General features: G+C 38.2%; 1 protein-coding gene across 7 annotated transcripts in view; it reads right to left on the bottom strand.

Annotated features, from left to right (window-relative positions):
• Nucleotides 1-20,317, bottom strand: part of RERE (arginine-glutamic acid dipeptide repeats) — a 257,381-nt gene that overhangs the window by 157,940 nt on the left and 79,124 nt on the right. For all 7 annotated transcript variants that reach the window (XM_069782594.1, XM_069782595.1, XM_069782588.1 and 4 more), the window contains exon 3: nt 202-272. In XM_069782594.1, the coding sequence (XP_069638695.1) occupies nt 202-272 (71 nt within the window). The remainder of the gene's footprint in view (nt 1-201; nt 273-20,317) is intronic.

The raw sequence follows: 20,317 nt of genomic DNA, 5'->3' as shown, positions 1-20,317 counted from the left end.
ACAATTTGAATTCTGCAGCCCAGTTAACTACATCTATACCAAGGATAGATCACTGTTTTAACAGCAAAACAGCTACTATTTCAGAAGATAAAGATTTACGCAGAAGGAGCAAGGAGCTACAGGAGATACAGACTAAGAAATATTGCCATCTCACTGGAGAGTGGGGCAGGGAAAAGGAAGAGATGTGAAAATTTTCCTTACCAGTTTGAAGTCTTGAATGCTGCAGATGAAATACGGGGTATTCGGCCGGCGACTTTCAATATATACGCAATCTTTAAAAAAAACAAGATTTTAAAAATAATGGAAATTAACTTCTGTACCTCCAAGAAAAAAAAAAAAACCATAAAAACAGGATAAATTAAAAAACAGCTTAAGCTTAGAAAGAGCCACCATTTCATTTGCATAACATGTAATTTATTCCAAGTGTGATCTAAAAATAGAAACTAGATGCTTTATGATGATAAATAAGGGAATTAACTGCATAAAAATTAACTTTGATTTGAATAGACATTTTGCTAGAAAAACAGAAGAAAGTCATATAAGACCATTCTGAATTTAGTTAACAAAAATGACCAGGTCATAACCTATGAACCAGATCAAAATAAGACAGGAAACTAATCAGATCTTTTGTGGTTAGCTTGCTATGAAGAACCTAGCACTAACATATTTTCTCTCCTAATTGTGAAGAAAACCAAGGCAACCAGTCATAGATGAAATGCAGCAAACTAAATTAGATTTACCTCAGGGAAGGACTGGGCTTTCTCAAATTACATTTGACATGACAGAAACTGCATAATTATTTTTGTTTGCTTTTGACAACTGGACTTTACAAGGTTGCTGTAAAATAAGGTCTGTTGTATTAAAAACAGTCTTGGCAATAACCGCAAGAAAAGCAGTGCCTCAGAATAAAATTACAGCAAGGATGGGAAAGAGGCGCCTGACTAATGATAATGACCTTAGAAATCAGAATTCACACACAGCTTGCTAGAAGGCAAAGGTGCTACTCCCAAAGCCAAACAAATATTTAAAGGACAGTCATCTCGTTCTCCTTTTATATTCAGATAGCTAACTGCTACTCAAGAGACAGAAGGCACAAAGAACACCACCTATTCACGAATGATTCTCCGTGAACCTTTTTGTACTTCTACAGAAAAATTCCGAAGTCTTACGACACATTTCAAAACACAACTAATACCCAGCTTCATGTCTTCTAAAATCTAAATGTTGTTCAAGACATACATTTTCTAGTTCTTATGCTCCACCAAGAACATTGCTAAGGATGCATTGTTATTGTTTATAGCAATAAAACATCCTCCTTCTGAAAGAAAAAAATAAACCCTTCATTAATCATTTGAAACCCAACCTGTACTCAGGAATGCTCTTGCCACTGAGAGTTAACTCAAACATTTATTTAAAACAAAGCAACTTGGCAGCTATTTAGCAGAACTACCTTAGGACTATCAAAAGTGCAGGAAGAGTCTTAGTAGCCACATCAACCAAGCTGGAAAAAGGCCAGGCTTTTCAAATCTCTAGCACTTCAATGATATATGCCAGAATTACATGGTTGTGCATCTGATTTTAAATGTGGCAGCAGTATAGTATCTTGCTCTGATGAGAGACAGAGGTGTACACCACCCATCTCCATTAATTTCAGATAGCTGATGTTTTGCCAGGATCAAAGCAACTTCGCTGGCAAACCAAGCCCGATATGCACTTAGCACCTTTCCCCAAATTCCGCACTGCTTGTCGCAATCATGCGGGTCTGGACTTGCTGCTTTTGGCTACAAGCACATCCATACCCAGCAACACTAGATTATACTAGTATTCCAGTAAAACACCAATATCTTCATTTTACAGCCAAGAAATTGTAGCCTGAAGTAGTCAGGCAACAGGCTGAGATTTCAGAGTTGGTTTGGGGTTTTTTTTTTGGATGAAGCAAGGAAATGAACTTTTGAGTTACTGTCCAATACTTCATGCCATAAAAACTCTTCCTATGCTGGGACATTTCATAGCCACAGAATTTGCATTCTGCTTATACCAGAAGATGTTCCTCTGTATCTCAGTGGTGAGACCAAGAGGAGAAAATAGCTGGAAATAGTTCTAGCTTTTCTACCAGTCATTTACAATTCAAGTGTAAAATTTCTTCTCTATTTTCCTTTTCTGTAACTTCCCTTACCTTCCTAAACTCTATTTTCAGATCATCTCTACAAATTCGCAAGTAGGCCTTTATTTTGTCCCATGTCAGCAGCATGTCAAGGCAACGTAGTCAAGGTTTCTAAAAAACTACTCCCAGAAAAATTAAACCTGAAACAGTTTCAGATGCAAAACTGTTCACCTCCAGCATCCTCCTTATAGGCACTACCCATCGAACTGACTTGTTTAACTGCAAAGCCATGACAGCAGAGCAGTACCTCTTTTCCCCAGCAGGCTATAAAATGATGTCTAGGTACCAGTCTCAAATTAAGCCTGCTGATTAGCATAGCTAGAATTCCACGTTCAATTGAAGGAATTCAAAGGCAAAAGTATTTCTCAGTTATACTGACCCATGATTTCCATCTAAACTGGAAAAGATGCTGGTCTTCAGGTGCTTACAAATCAGGTTGAGGTCAGAGCACATAAGTATCACAGGCAGGTCACCTTGAGTTCTGCAGAAAGTCTTCTGAAGAAACTCCTCAAATGGCAAGCACAGCTCACTGTGGTCTACATCCCCCAGAAAATCTAAATGCTAACAAACAGCTAAAAGCAATCACTTCAACTGTCACCAAAACCTTGCTGTGAGAACTCAAGTATCAGGAGCTTTTAAAAAAGAACTGGGGAAAAGTTACTTAGACCACCCTCTTCAGAATAAAATCCATTTAGCACAAATAGTACCTAGTTGTGAATAGATTAGGCAATTCCTTGACTTCAAAAACTAAATCCATGGGGCACAAGTTCCTAGAACAGATCACCTGCTCAGGAGCATCCCACAACCGCATACAGGAAAGTACGAATTGAGGGCCAAGTGACAGCAACAGTGCACAAAGGGTGGCCTGGAACATGGACTTTAACAGAGCATCTGAATCCTCTCAAATGCTTGACCTTGTAACCACCCAAGGAGTCACTTCCTGCTGGTTTATCACATAACCATAGTAACTATCTGAAGCAAAGCCTGTAAATCCCAGTGTCGAACTTCCACCTGCAACACTATTTGTAAAACAGGCTTCTTCACCACACCGTTCTCCATCCATTGCAAATTGCACTGTTAATCACTTCACAACAGTATTTGATAAAGTCAAGCGAGCTTGACAAAATAGATTTATTTTAAGCTGAAATATCTATTGCTTATTTTATAGTAAGAGTCAAAGACACAGGATAAGAATCTGGATTAACCTGAAATCATAACTGTATCAGCATCAGTAAAGCTCCTCTCCAAGTGTACAGAAAAAATGTAATTATAGCAGAGTTGTGTCCACGTTCCCACTAGACACACAAATGTACCAACTCACAGCCTGACTGTTCCAAATCAGAACGTAGTGTTCAAGTTCCAAACCAAACGGTTCTCCTGAATTTTTTTTCCTATTAACTAGAAGTTAATATTATTTAACTTACACAAATTTAACTGAAATCTTTGAGAATTTCTGTTACTGCAATAAGCTTTGATCATTCTTTACAAAAGCATCCACAAAAATAGCACTGAAATGAATTCGTGACTTCAGGCCACAAGTTCCAAAAGCCTCTCTTACATAAGAAACACCACTACTGACCTCCCCTACGCTTGCTGTCGGTTATAGTTCCCTATGAGTCCTGGCCTCTTTTGAGAGCTTCTGCAATTTTATGCTCTAATTTTTAGCATAAAATTGCGAGCAAAACTAAGAAGTCGACTTCAATACAGCTAGCATCTCTTTAGCTGGTGTCCACCAGATGTAAACTTAACCCTAACTAAATTGAGAAATAGTAACAAAGAGAATAAGGATAATGGAATCAACCAAAGAGTGAAACAATCAACACTAGAAAGGCAGGTGTTTAGAGACATTTTTGTGCTATAAGCTTTAAGTAAGTTTTTAGAACAAAGAATTCTAAATTTTAAAGCGAAGTAAAAGGAAATGGTGAGAAAGAGTTAACTCATATATTGGATTTATTAGGAATCCTTAATACCACTCTAGCATTAGAGCAGAGGAGAAGACATGGTCAGGAGTACAATCTTTCAAAAATGCTCATGGTAACCATGTATTTACTAAATATAGTGATTTGTCTTAATGATGGCAGCATCACAGGAAACTATGCTAAATAGCAAGGCTATATAGGCATCTAAGTAGTATCAGTTTGACGCTTCCTGTTGCATATTTTCACTATCTATAATGTAACAAACCAAATGCCTTGCACCAGGAGTCTCAAGAGAAATAGAAAAAAGTTTCATGAATGTAAAATGCACTAAGATCTTGGGTTTTTTTTCTTTAGTAAGACAATAACAATAAACAGTTTTACATAACAACCTTCAGTATCTCTGTAGAATCGCGAAGAATGACGTCCTTTTACTTCAAGTACTACTTGCATTTTCCAAATGACCAATTTCAAATCATGCCTAGCTAGGACTGTAGCAACTGTTGCAACAGCACGCATATGTTCATTTTAAAAGCTTGAAATATGATACATGTAATCAACCGTCAACACCAGAACAACAGTAATCTATTTGATTTGTAACTCACACTTATATAGCACTTTTCATCCGAAATCCTGAAAATCCCACAGAAGCTATTAAGTCAGTCTCTCTTGGGAGGTAAGCATCTGAACTGCCTTGCACCAAATGCATCCTCTTCGCCTCCTTGCATTGATACAGTATGATTCAATCCAGTTTATTCAGAAGCTATAGCAATTTAACCACATCAAAGTATTCCTGCACTATTTTGTTATCCCAGACTTCCTTGGCTAATCATTCCATTTAGACAGGCCTCTACTCACTCAAACCAACTGCTCAGTATCCCAGGTGAATCCTGCATTTACACGATGTTCCACCACTCATTCGTGAAGTTTTTCAGGATTCACTAGGGAATGTGTAGAAAAAGCTGCAAGATTTCAGATACAGGAAAACACCACAACTTCCAAAGTTATTTTTTTTAATATCTCAGTTTTGCAAGCCTCATTTTCAGTGTTATCAGACAGCATGCAGAATAAACAGCTAAGCATCCCTCTTAAATGGCTGACACAGAAGTAAGAGAATCTGCCATCTACTATGGATAAAGCAAACATGTTGACTCACTAGCACATTGCATTTAAGTAAGGCGCTGCTGGCTGCCTGCCAAGATTTAAAACAAAGATGACATCCAGTTAAGATGTCTCCAAAGCAATAGAAGCCACACAGATAAGAAAACAAGTTCATCCAGGTGCAACGTTATGAACGCTAGAAACAGGAGAAGTGCCAAAAGGAGAACATTTATGGCTGCATTCACGCTAGCCACTCAAAACTCCATAAAGAGCAACTACTTTCATTTACCAGAAATCCAAAATACAGGTACATTATTTTGAAGAACAGCTTCGATGTGGACCCGAGCAACAAAGAAAAACTGCATTTCATTTTTCTAACGCAACAAACCTGCGTAGATAAGACTTATGCCCATGGAAAATACAGAATAGCCCCTCCTTATCGTTAGCACACTGGAATGTACCATTGCACCCTTTTTTTTCCACTGATCACATACTTCTGGAACATTTTGAGCTCTTTACAGCTACAGAGAACTTCTGCACAGTCTTAGACAACTTCAGTCAAATCTCATCACTGCTGCTCAGGCTGCTTTGTGTCCAAGCCCGTGACAACTACAAAATATGCCCCATTTGTCAGAAAGAAAAAGCTAAAATATTTAAAGTCACAAAATAAAGATGCTCCTCACACAGACAGGTTTACTTCCTTTCAAATTCTTTCACTGATCGGCAGGTTTATATACCTGGAGTGACATGCACCCTCTTCACACTAAATGGAAGTCTGAAGCCTGAGGCTGTTTGTCAGCCTAAAATACAATGAACCCATATGCAGTCTCCCTTCAGACACCCAAAAGAAATTCTGGTCAGTTATTTCAACATTTATTATTCTAGAAAAGAACTCGCAGTACGTTTCAGACATCTATTTACTCCTGCAATATTAATATTCATTTCTACCAACCTTAACATTCAATTCTTTTCCACTCAAAAAGCCCAACTAAAACAAACAAACCAAAAAAATCAAACTGACAATAAATTTCCTGATTTAAACATGTCAACAACTGAACAGCTCAGTGTCATGTCCGTTGTAGTTGCTCTATGGTGATATACAATTCGTAGCCCCCTGATCTTCAAAGAAATACTATCCTACGCTCAAAATGTTAACTTATCTTACTACATGGAATTATGGACTGAGTGGCACATAACTGTAATTAAGCCATTCCACTTGATGCCTACTCATCCAAGTTGAGTAAGTCACTAGTTTGCCTCCTCTGAGTGTACTACATCCAGACAGTGGACTTGGTTGCAGCTACTGACATTTGGCAGCTTGGGCGCAATACATGTTTGCGGGAAAACCCTGACAAGGTAAATTCCTTACAACCAAAATACAGTTCAGAAGGCCAACAAATACTCACAAACACCACTATACTGGTTCCACACTCGGTGCTTGCTCTTCACTGTTCTACGACAGTCTTTCTCCAAACCCCAGTTGACTACAAATGCAAACTCAGAAGACGCCTTGGCTTAAACATACACAAGTTAATCCCTCTATGCATGCTGCATCACCATTATTCTTTCACTTACCTTCTCCCTGCTCCCTCTAACTTGCTAGGTAGTGATAACCCGAAAGTATTTTTCTTAGCCTGTATTCTGTCCACCTCCAAACCCTTGAAGTCTCCTTCTCTTCCCAGTCATTTTTTCTTTTCTAGTTCTTACTACAGTTGCATCAACAACTACATTCTGTATTGGCTGCTCTGTCATCTGCAAAGATCCCTTGAAAATTGAACTTAAGGATGTGTTTTGTTAGGCAAGGCTCATGACTGCCTTTATCAACAGAATCATACCAGTAATAGAAAACGAAAGGAGATGCCCGATTACCTACATTGACTCAGTGAAGAAAATCAGCAAAACAAAGAAGTTACCGTAAAGTAAGCTATAGGATGAAATACAGCAGGCAAAAATTGTTGCTCTGAACATCCTTACACACCTACCAAAGTATGAGTTAATTTCTTTTACTGAAGAATAGTCATCCTCACATCATCCTGCATTTATTAGTAAATAAGAGCAAGCATGAAGCAAGTAACCACACAGGAAATGGATGTGCTAAAAATTCACACTCTGGCTTTCTCCACAGCAAGATACCATCCGTGTGTCAACTTCCAAGGGCCACCTCAGACAAGTTAACCATCTGATCTGTTACACCACAAAGTTTACTGGTGACAAACCAGCAAACTCTCCCACAGGAAGAAATGAAAAAGAAAAAAAAAAGAAAAATAAATACAATAAAAGGGATTTCCATAATCTTTGCCACTATGATAGCAAAATAGAGTAAAGAAATCTTAAGTTCCCTGCACAGCTAGTGGGATTCACTGCCTGTCTCCAACCATAAGTGCATTTGCTTACTTCCCTATTTCATGTAAAATGTCCCACCGGAGATGAAGTATTTCTATGACACATGGTACAGAGTCATTATGCCTTTGGGCTTGTGATATTCACCAGATGTGCCCTAGTTCTGAAGGGTTACATTAATATTCCCACACTAAAAGCTCTTGTTAAAATTAGAGCTTCAATACATGGGCTTAAAGACCTTTTGGAAAAAAAAACAAACCCAAGCACCTCACTTTTCTGAACACGTGAACCTTTATCAGCTTAAATGCTGCTGTTTATGTAGTAACCATCTTCACCATCAGAATCCTTTTACATTTCATCTAATGAGTCAACACTTGGCATCATCCAAGAAACAAAGCCTTAGGCTCTCTGCACAGCACCACACTTCCACAGGAAAGATATTCCTTGAAAGCCACTGTCAAGGAATTGTCTACAACCTCCCACCATTGTATTTCAACAGTCACAAGCTCAGACTTCAGGGTTGCTGTGAGCAGGCAGAGTCTCAATATACGTGCATTTCCCAGTTTTGACATCCCAGTATCTTACTGGATTACACATTCCTTCCCTTATTTTGCTTTCCTTTAAATATTCTATGTAAGAGTTAGAGGTTCTGAAAAACCATATGCCAGACGTGTAAAAAAAAACACTCGTCTTAACAACTTGGGTAGAACTTAGGGGATCTTGTCGGACACCAAGTTTAAATAGTTCATACATCAACTCTCGCAGTGTCACAAACAACAAGATGAATCATCAAGCTCATGTAATCATGTAACATATGCTCCATATTCAATCATTCAATCACTATGCTTAAAACCATACTTCAGGTATACTTATCCCTGCAGCATATGTGTACACTCCTGTTTCACATTCACCACTTCTAACTTAATATAGAGACAGCAGTTATCCCAACACTCATTTAGTCTACAGATTCAGTTGCACCACAGTAGAAATTCATAGGATGATTCTGAGAAACCATAGAAGTCTCCAGGCAAGCCCTGTGAGACTGGTTTGTTTCACCAGAACCATCCTGGATTTTTTTTTTTTTTTTTTGGGGGGGGGGGGGGGGGGGGGGGGGGAACAGGACACACAACTGTTTCTTGAGGTAGACCCCAATTCTTTGGGACACAGAATTTTATTTATAGACTTCACAGAGTCATATATATATAAGGACTTGAGAGGGAGAGAGACAGACACTCTTCACATGTGTGCATGTGTATATATACATATATGTATATATGCTGAATACTAGTTGTGGGATAGGCAAATAATTAAAGGATATTTACATCCGAGGATTAAATGATATTTACATTCCTCCATTCTGGTGTCTAAAATTAAAAGGCTTAGTTGTCCTAGTGCCCTCTGCCAACCAGTGAAGAAGCACGATCAGGCAATTTTGAACTGTTCTCCGGATATACCTCTGCCCAAGCCAAAACTAGCGGGAACCCCAAGCAGCAGGGCTCTTCATTTCCATGTCTCAGGTACTTAAGTTAAATGCCACAATCCTTCACCACCACCATCCAGAACGGTTAGATACGATTAAGAGCGTGATACCAGCAGCTACAGATCATTCATAACCAAGTGGTACCTTTCAACAGATCAGAAAAATATTTGCAACATTCACCGAATTCTAAATGTGGACATCTGAATTCGCCTGTATGCCTAATACAGGAAAATTACCCACCCTTGAAAACAAAGGTCAATAACGGAAGCAGACCTCTAACTACAGCAATACATTTGGCATGATGGTTTAGTAACAAACGTAGAAACGCATGGGTTTAACTAGAAAAATATTACCACTGACAGGTAGGGAGCTATACAGTCGCCTCTCTTCCCCCCATATGGCTGACAACAAACAAATTGCTAGTCTGATCTTTTAGTGTCACTTCCTGCTGAGCAGATTCCAAGCAACACTGCTGGCTCCTTGTCAGAAAACAATGTGTTAGAGCCCTGTTCTGCAATAAATGGTTCAACCAATTTACTGTGTTCATTTCAAACTCACAGGAGTATTCCCAATGCCTGGACTACAGTTCTTATTTGGCAAATGATTTTATTATAAACTGGTATCATAGTGAATCCATTTTCTTTAAGGGGTTTTGCTGCTGTTTAATGGACTGTCAGTATAATTTAGATTTCATCTATTTAAACTCATTCAAGCCTGGCTCCTGATTGTACAATAAATGGAACATATTTCTATTCAACAAAATTAATGACAGCTAATTGTAGTCTGCAGTTCCCAATTTTATAAAAGCAACTGTTCTGCAGTTCAGGCACCCAGCTCCATCATTTCCCACACCAATTATTTTTCTGCACTTTTCATGCATGTCCACAACACTATACAGTTCTTGCAAGATGCATTCAGACGTACTTTGTTAACAATTTTCACGCAAACCAAACATTTTCTTAGAGAAAGTAGTATTACCAAAAAAATGCCACACTGAAAGCAAAGACTTCGTAGATGGTCAGCCACTAACTCATGCTAGGGTATCCTCCTGTCTTAGAATTGTCTTTCTTTTTCAATTAAACACATGAAAAGGGAGGAGGAGTGGGAATAAAAGTGCAGGCCACTAAAAAAAAAAAAAAAAAAAAAAAAGAAATAACCAGTTAGTCTGAGAGCTCCTTCTTTACCAACAGATAAGCTTTAGTGCACACGTGCCATTTAAAACAGTCTTTTCTGATCTTTTAAGGTCACAGCAAACTTTTGCTAGAGGTACATTTGCTCCCGACACTTCTCACTGGTATTTTACAAATGCCTACATAGCCACCTGTCTCTCAAACCTGAAATGGATGGATTTCAATAGCTCTTCACGAACACTCATTTCTAAAGTACTGTTGAAGACACAAAACACGAGCAGCACCACAAATGTACCTATGTGACCTCTTTTTTTCTTAGGTATCCTTAACTTTTTTTCCTATTAAAAAATCCTTAACACGCAAATTACAACACACTTGAAGAACAATGGCTACAGGTAATTTCTCTGAGACCTTAAACACAATCATTAATAATAAGCCTTAAGAAACCAACAGAAGAAGTTGTCAGAGTCTCCATGAAATCAACCGAACCATCTCCACAATGTCTTCAAATAGTGCATGTAATTGGCCAATACACACAAAAATCCAAAGAGATGATGGGATCAAGATTCTGTATCACTCAAGATACAGCATCTTTCTTCTCATTTACTTGTGTTTCCCAAGTTTTGGCAATGACTCAACGGAGGCATTAGAAGAAATCAACAGTATACAGTTGGCCCATGAAGCTGTATTAATATGAAAACTGGCATCTTTACATGGCTTTGAGTTTAAGAAGTTCTTCTATTGGACCATGCATAATTATAACTCCATGCTCTAGTAGGCAAAACAAGCACACCGAGAGGACTTGGAAGAGAAAACTCTTCTATTCCCAAGCCCACCACAAACACCAAATGGTTACTTAACTTCTCTCCCTTAGCTACCCTTTTGATAATTAAAGTGCAACACACTACAATACCACGTCAAAATATGGATGGGCTTTATTTGTGTAGCCCTCGACTAGAAAAAAATTACAGCCATTACTATTTCCCTAGTAATCGGCCCATCACTTCATCTTCCCGATTAGACAAATCGATAGAGAATAATCCATTTTAGAAGTTGTTGGTGCAGTCCTGAACAGAAACACATGTTCAGAAGGGGAAAACTAAATGTGTCACTTGAGTGAGGATGATTTTCACAGAATACTGTACTTCAAATACTGCAGTCTGTTGCCTCAAAGCCTGCTGTGATACAAATACAGACAATCCTGTCAAGTAAGCTTATGTGATATTCTCCCTGTTGTCTGCTAACCTGATACTCACCTACCTGCAAATATCTAGCAGCACTGAAAAAATACCTGTATTGAAAAAAAAAAAAATCAGTATGTATTCTCCAAAACAAAAATATTTTCGTACTGTTTAAATTTGTAATTAGCTCTGAGATGCCTTTTATACAGAACAAATCAGTGCAGCAGCTGTAAAGCTGATCTTTGAGCAAAAGTGTATTTACTTCGTTTCAACACTGGTATGTTACCTTTTTTTCTTCATTTTAAAGCCTAACAATCATGCTAGTATGCTAGTCAGCTGCTTAAATAAGAAATGCCCATTTCGGGTAGAAAAAAAAAATACTTTCCTCACCATTAAGAAAAGAGGAGTACAATCACCACAGTAAATACACAAGCATAAATTTTTCAAGCCAAAGAAGAATAAATGTGTCTACATTTAGATGTATTTCTTTCCTAAACAAACAACACAAGTCTTAAATCTACATCGGCTTTCATGTACATCTAGCTACTCCTTTTACAGCAGGGTTTCTGATCCTTTCTTGCTTTAAATATATCTTTACTGCTTTTGGTAAAAGCATCCATAACACATTTTGGCCTTTGAAGAAAAAGGAAGACTAGAGAGATCCATTCTTCCTGCCCATGCTGAAACAAAGCAAAAGTATTTCCATCTGCAGCTCAATTTACTTGAGATGCTTCTTTAGAGCAATACATGCGGTACGCAGTAACATGAAAATGGAGATAACTTTTAAAGGTAAATTTATTTTCATCAATTCTCAAGTTGTATTTAACCTCTTTCATTTTCTATTCCACTTGGAAACAATAAAAAAAAAAAGCAGTCTCACTTTAACACGCTCTCTCCACTTAGCCTGCTTACACATAGCACTGTCAAACCTGTAGAGAAGCATCTCTCTCACCTATGAACTTTCTCCTCCATCCCCCCATGAATACTTCTAAAAGATGTTTTTCACGAGACCTGTATTCCAAAAATGAAGCAGCAAAGGTTAGTCCCAGGATCAAAATTCCGACAGATTAAATTTCATTGCCTCCCTCCCCCAATTTATCAGAAAAATCCCCAGATAAAAGTTAAAGCAATCTTCTGGCATCAACTGCTGTGCTACGTGGGGAAACTGTAGCATCCTTCCCAGTACAGAAGCTAAAAGGAGAATTTAGTTTACTGCATACACAGGTGATGTCATTATAATTGACCAAATGCTCCTTTATCTAATTATCAATGAAAGACATGGCAACTTCCACAGAGTAAAAGAAAAAGGACTGGTCAATTCATACACAAGAAGTTCAAACTACTTCAACTGAAATAAATTTGAGGGCAGGGCATGAACAACCACCATTTCAAGGAATTCCTTCCCCTTAGTCCAATTTTTCCACAGTTTTTATTTCCACTGTGTTTTTATTTCAAAATTTCCATTTGCCTAATTTCATAATGGCATGCTGCATTCCCCATAAAGTATTACTTTTTGCTTAGGTCACAATCTTTCTACATTCACCCTCCGCAAGAATAATTCCCTAATGCAGCCTGCAAAACTGCTCATATCTGTGTTCCACAGTTACCTAGGTAGTTAAACCACAATTTTTCAACTACAGCTGTTTTAGTGACACACAAAAAAATTATGTCAATAACGTGTTCATGTAAAGTTTCATATTCATCCTAGAACGGCTCCAAAACACCACAGCTTTACAAGGTATTTTTATTTTGCATTACAAGCTTCACAGGGAACATGTTATAAAGTTCATTTAGTACGCAGCATATGTTTATAGAGTTCACATAATCCACGTTACTTTTAGTAATACTTCATTACAGTAGTCAATGGTAGTACATAACCTTTTGTTAGTGGCCCATGTTTTGTTATGATGGAACCCAGGAATGACTCACAGATAAAGTGCTAACAATAACCTCATAGAGGAAGTCTTATCTAATATTCTCCACTTGCACAATTCATCTGTTATAAAAACACTATCACAATTTCACATAACCAAGACAATATGAAAAACTACCTGTTAGACCAACATTGGCTAAGCAATGTCCCCAGTCCCAAATCCCCAGTCCCGCGAGTCCCCCCCAGTATGCTCACCTCCTTAGCACTGCTTTTCATGACTTACACACAACAGCCAAACAAAGCCAGAGGAATCCATTTGCTAGATCAACCTTGATCTGCACTTAAGACTCCATCTGTCAAGCACCAACAGCTGTCCACATAGAGAGCAATGCCTGCCACATTTAGGAGTAAATATGAATTCAGTAAATGCATTGTCGTCTTTTCCCATTTTGGCTTATGTTTACTGCTTATAATAACAGCACATATACAGAAAATTAGTTATATGCAGTTAAGTAGTTGATGTGTGCTGTCATGTAGCCTCAATTACTTTCTACATTTATTATTCACCTACTCACCTGATCTTTAAAAACCACACTTTTCATATCATCTCAAATGCTGAGAATAAAAACTAATTACAACCGCTGTTACATCCAATAGTACAGAACAACCACAGAAGTTGCAGCTGCATGTGGACACAGTTCTCTACAGACTTCAATCAGCTTCAAAGAAAATCCTTCTGTGATGCTTTTATGCATTTTTAAATGCTTTTATGCATTTAGTTAACCCTCCTGACATGTTTTAAGACTCACTTACTAATCCAAGCCTTTTTGCTATTTTTTTCCTTCTTTAATTACTAAAGGAGGAATGGGTAAAGAATGTATTTGTTTCCACTGAAACAAAAGTCTTAAAGATAATCTCTTCTTCTTCTAAAAAAAAAAAAAAACCACAAAAATTTTTTACAAGTTTTCCTCACCACTATGCACATATGCAGAAAGGTTGAAAACACAGTGGGGTAAGCGTGAAAAATAAGGGAACTCTTATGAATACGTTAAGCAGCACAGCTCCTGAGGTTATTCCTATTTACAGCAGCTGAAAGTCTGTCACTGAATCTCTGATTATTTCAATGATCTAGTATCACGATGGTAGCAGACTTTCAAATTGAGGGAAATAGACAGTCCATCATGTTAAAATACACACTCATTTCAACTATGAAACTTTTGAGGGAAGAGAAAACCACACATGCAAAAATACACATCTCTATGACAAACTTGGTCAATCCACACAACACAGACAGAAAACAACAGTCCGGCCAAAGACCTAAAATTAAAACGTACAGCTGAAAAAATAATTTCATTGCATTTCTTTCTTCTGCCCAAGCATAAAATTCAAATTTTACAACTTCCCAGAAAAGAATTAACTTCCCCTCCCCCCCGCCTCAACTTTTTACCAGCCTAAAAAAAACTTGCCAGAACTTCAGGTTTTATAGGAAAAAAAAAAAATCATGTTCATATTATATGTATTTTTTTGTTTAATTCTGGCATGGCCACCTTTCTCAGCTGCTAAAGCTGTCAGAATAAATAGAAGGCAGCATCTAGAAGAATGACAAACACATGGGTCAATGTCAAATACAAGCCAATCATTATCAGAGCACGAGCCAAATTGCTGCATTTCAATTTCACCAGCATTCAACCCAAATACCAGTATACCACTTATTAACAAAGTAAATAGAGGGAGGAAGCACTTTTGTTTAGGTTTTTTTTATATATATTTTTATAAAGGTGATGGAGGTTTCTAGATTAAAACAACCATTTCAGCAATTTCCTCCGTTACAACAATGCAAAACATCTCGGCACAGTTATAAAAGAAGGGAACATTTAACAATTAATTACACCAGCAAAAACTTAAGGTTAGAAATTTAGAAGTCCTAATGCTTGCTTGCTAACCAAACTGACAGTGGATTTTAAGATAGCTAGAAAAAAATCTCAGTCTGACTAGATCTTTGGTAAATATAATTCTGGTTCCACTACAATTGGAATTCCATCGGCCATACTCCACAGGACACTTGGATGTCAGGCCTGCAGATTCACACAAAAGATGACCCACCATCTTTTGTTATCTTCTCAATGTGATAGTGCAATAATGCAACACCTGCAGGCTTCAAATCTGAGCCACTGAAGACCGCAAACTCCTTCATAGCTTATGAAGTACTCCCTTTGAAAAATGGCCACATACTCTATAATCACAGAACATATTGAAGTGAAAAGTATGTAAGATCTCACTTTGATACATTTGGTGACAACTGAGCAGCAGTATTTCACAACAGTGCATCCGACCTGCAAATTTAGTCTCTCTTTCCTTCTCTGATGCCTGTCCAGATAATAGCTTATGGGGTTATGGTGTGTCCTGAACAGCACTCAGACAAAAATCTGACAAAATTTTAAAGGGACATCAACCTATAAATCCAGAAAACCTAGGATTCAACTCAAGTTATGTTTTCCAGTAGCAATATCTCACTTTCATCCTAGTGACAGTGATTTCCCATACCTTAAAAAAAAAAAAGACAACTAAGCCAAAAAGTCCAATAGCTGTCCCAAACAGTGATTGCCTCAAACATCTCAAAGGGGCGAAGAGACACATCCCTATTTTTTTGTATACTAGGCCAGACGTTCCAGGATCCACACAAAGCTAATTCTGCCTCTTTCCCCACACCATATCAAACAGCACTTTCCATGTCTAACAGTCTGCACCTCTTCTTCCAGCTTCACACAGATCTTAAAACACCTAGAAAAAGAGGCTCTCATGTCAGCTGTTCCAAAGCAATTTGCTAGAAAACGATGAAGTCCTATAATGCACTACTCTCCCCGCAGAAGCATTTCACCTTGTGTTACCTCATGTGGATTCCTCTTGCTGATGTGCTGTTTATATAGCTACTGATGTCACGGTAGAAACAGATCCTCATAAATCCTTTTAATTCCTGCAGATCCTTTTAAATGTTTCTACGTAGGCAGAGAAAACAATATTGTCCTCATCTCCAGGTGACATATCAAGTCATCTGTTTTCCTGAGGCTCCAAATCAACTCAGACTTTCATCCAACAAAGTTTTTCCAGTCCAGCATTCAAGGTGCTGTCACAATGACATTACAGCAGTCTGCTCAGTAGCAACAACATCCTCGGTATTAAGTTCTGTGGCTTTAATATAGCAGTACCCCTTCCTGACACGCTGAACAGATTGAGGGTGAAAGGGGACAGGGACCATACAGCTTCCTCCAGCAAGAAAGGTGTGCAAGAGTTCAGAGAGCGAAAAGGAACAGGGCAATAAAAGTACCCACATAATCAGCTATTATTTTGATGCAGATACTTCTGCTATGTACTTTTTCTGGAATCTTAACCCATTCACTTCATAAGAGCAATTTATTGGGATATTGAAAAGAAAATCTCCACGTTCAAGGACGAGCTGAAGATACACAAGAAAAATACCTCCATACATCAGGTCCTTGTAAGACTTTAAGCAAGTTGTTGCCATCCAGAACAGGGAGAGGAAAAAAGCTTCTCTGGAGCAGTATTATCAGTACATTTTTCATCTTTCATTATGCTGGCCAGAAATTTAAAGTTACTGACAGCATTATTTGTTTTCCATCACGTAGCTCCCTCTTCCAGCTAAGCAAGTTACTCCCTTCACCAAGTTTCAAAAGCAGGGCCTATACACAAGCTGCTATATTACTCAACAGTGTTTGGAGTAGCACGGCACTTGGAAAAAGCCTTGGACAGCTGCTCCAAAAGCACCTTGGCCACTGAAGTGCAGTACAATACATTGACAGGCATTTGATTGACAGCACTTCACTACGTTCTTCTATAGAGAAAAATCATACACTGAGACCAATTGTCTAACCCAAACAACAGATGTAGTTATAAAGTCTGGTTTGCACAGCAGAGTATGAAAGTATTCAAATTGGCTTACAGTCTGACAATCAAAAAAGTAGAACTGCAAAAAAACATACTACAAAACAAGACCACCAGTTTCAGAGTACACTCAATTAGGAGCCATGTGTTAACCATATTGCACATGCATACAAACTGTATGGGAAATCAACCCTTTCAAACCATGCTGTATTTTGGCAAAAGCCAGTAGGATAGAAGACAATCAATCTGCACTAGAAATGGAAGGAAATCCAGCATTAAATAATCTAACTGAATTTAAGAGCAGAAAAAAAAGTCTCAGTCTTGATGCAACTATCTTATACTATCATTACCTTACGCTAAGGAAAGCTGTAAGCAAATCTGAATACACATGGTGCAATAAAAATTAATTTGTTACCATAACAGTCATTTTGACAAAAGCAAGATAAGAACTGCGAGAAAAAAAAAAAAGAAGAAAAAACCCATAGATTAGACGTGGAAGGAAATGGGAGGGAGGTTGTGGAAACTGAGAGGACAGATGGGGAAGTGGGCCAACAAGCTTTTAGGATAGGCCCGTGTGATTTCCAACAAAGTAGAGAAGATTAATTGCACAGTGTTCTCTAAGCTCTACTCAATAAATTTTAATACAGGGTTTAAAAGCTATGCATACACTCATATCTATGCAAATTAATAAGAAGCATGTTTATCTAGTAACAATATAGTGTAACCTTTTATTTGAAAAAATTCCAACGATCTTGATGATCCATTTATTTACAGTTTATTTGCTATTACTCAAATATAGCTGCTGGGCTCAGCACAGAAAAAAGTAATATTAAGTGCTGGATTAAGTACTATACAGCAATGGGGTAAACATAGAATGAGATTTTAACCAAGGACTTCATAGCAAGAAAATGCAGATCTTTAACATTCATCCATATCAGATAAAAGTATTTAAGAGATAGAATCAAACGAATGGAAAGGATTTGCTTTCCTTAAAGCCTAAAAGATGTAAGCTGAAGACAGCTATCCGTTCTGCACACACCTCTAATTTTCATCTTCCTAATCCTTGCTATGCAAGTCTCATTAATTTAAACTCACTTAATCCCTCTTAAATTTTATGTAATTTCTACCCTTAGGCAGAAATATATCTCCCTATATGTAACCTAGCCATAAGAAAGAAATTAAGATTTTTCTTCTGTAACAGATGCTAAAATTGCTTTAGAATACATTACGCACTGGAATGTGTATTGAAGATCTCACACCTGTTAAGAAATTACGTTTTAAATGAAATTTAAAAACCAGTATAGTTAATTAAGGTTTCAGCTAGGCTCACGTCTGTCTCCAACAATGAGCTAGCCAATAACATGGTCTCATTGCTCTCTGCAGTTTTCAATACAAGAGACAGGCCCAAGTTTTAAAAAAACCACAGAGCAAACTGAACAGAAAAGTTTCAATGCTAGGGTGCAACTCTTACGCTAGTTGCTACTAATAAAATGTAATAAGCAGATTTTTAAATTACAAAATGGGTGTGAAATATCTCAATTATCATGAGCTCTATGGCTTTCCTTGTTCTTTCACTAGATAGCCTCCTCCAGATCACATACAATCACTTCCCCCATCCCTTTTCTTCAAACAGTGCAGAAAGATGGGCAAAAAGAAAATGAAGCAAGCTGCCTGTAGCCAGTGCTAGTCTTAGTTGAGACTAGGCAGACCAGCTTTCAAATCCATTACCAGATCACACAACCTCTTCCAAACCCTGCCAAACACCACGCACCTAAGGAGGAATTGCCCCCCAAGCAGCCTGCTCTCTTATCCTTGGTTCTGCAACCACCATCACCAAAATACCTTTGGTCAAGTACTCTGCTCGTTAGAGAAGATTGCTCTCCCACACTATCAACCATACGTGCTCCCTGAAGTCCCAGTAAGGCCCGAGCAGTACTTGGCCAGCATTTACTGCGTGCAGGTTCTCTGACACATCTCCACACCTGTGCTACGACTGAGGCTTTACCCTACACTTCAGGCCATAAACAGAATCTCCCCCAGTGTGTAATTGCGGCAAGTGAAAAGGTACAAGCCATAACCGAAGCTCTTGCCAGCCTGTACATCAAGATTTCTCTTCTGAACGGATGCTCTCGTGAAAAATATAGCATAAACAATCTAAGGTCTCCCCACACTACCAGCATTTACAGGCTCTCTCCCCTCCTTTGTCAATTATCTGGCAAAGGTGCAAACTCTACGTAACTACAGTACTGATTCCTGTTGTTCTGCACACATCCCTCTATTCAGGTACTGCTCCATCAGAGGTACTCCAAGCACTGCACTTACTGGATAAAGAGTACTGATACTTCTCCACCCTACTACAGCATAAAGTTGAGATCACAAACTGATTTTCCATCTTAATTTTAAGCAAAGTCTTTCTGCAATAAAGCCAGTGTACTAATGGGCCCACACAACAGCTGTTCTTAACAGATCCTAAGTTATTTTTCATCCTCTGACACCAAAAGTAAGATTGCCAAAGCTGATGCTTTTGCAGGCTCCCTGTTGCTACTGCTCAAGCCACAAGTATTACTCAGCTACGAGCCCTGACCAAGAGAAAAACCTATCTTCTGAATGGTTTGACATGGTATTTGAAGCATTTCAATAGATAAGCTAGTCTGACCAACGTTGGCAGATCTAAGTGAAAACAGACTCTACAACTTTCACACGGAAGAACAAGTATGGAATGCAACACCTCCAAAACCAGCAGAATTTCAGCCCATCTGTATCAGCAGCTCATAATGCCCACCTACACAACTAGCATTTTAGAGCAATTACAGCAACTACAACTGGATAGAGCATTTAAAACATTTACATCTGTACTCAATGAGATTTCAGTAGTTGAGAAGTACAGCACCTCATGGAAAAATCGGGCAAGATTTTTACCTCATTAGTTTCCACGGTTTTTAGTTTGAAGCCATCTCTATTTTGCTCCAGCAGTTTTACTACAGCATACTGATCATTTTACAGAAAAGTAATATAGAACTACCATAGCCCTTAAGCCAGTGCTTTGAACAGTAAAGCCAAACAGAACTATTCCTCGTGGTGCAACAAACAACTTCAATCAACACTTTGAAAATGCTGGGTAGATGAACACAGAAGTTTTTACTCAAATTAGGGATACAGCTAGCTAAATAATCTAATTTTCAAGTACAATTTCATTTTGAGGAAAAAGTTAGCTGACAGCAGCCACAGGTTA

The sequence above is a fragment of the Haliaeetus albicilla genome, chromosome 4, assembly GCF_947461875.1.
Source record: "Haliaeetus albicilla chromosome 4, bHalAlb1.1, whole genome shotgun sequence".
In the NCBI taxonomy this organism is placed as follows: Eukaryota; Metazoa; Chordata; class Aves; order Accipitriformes; family Accipitridae; genus Haliaeetus; species Haliaeetus albicilla.
The sequence above is the reverse complement of the archived record's forward strand: the minus strand, read 5'-3'. Positions and strand labels throughout refer to the sequence as shown.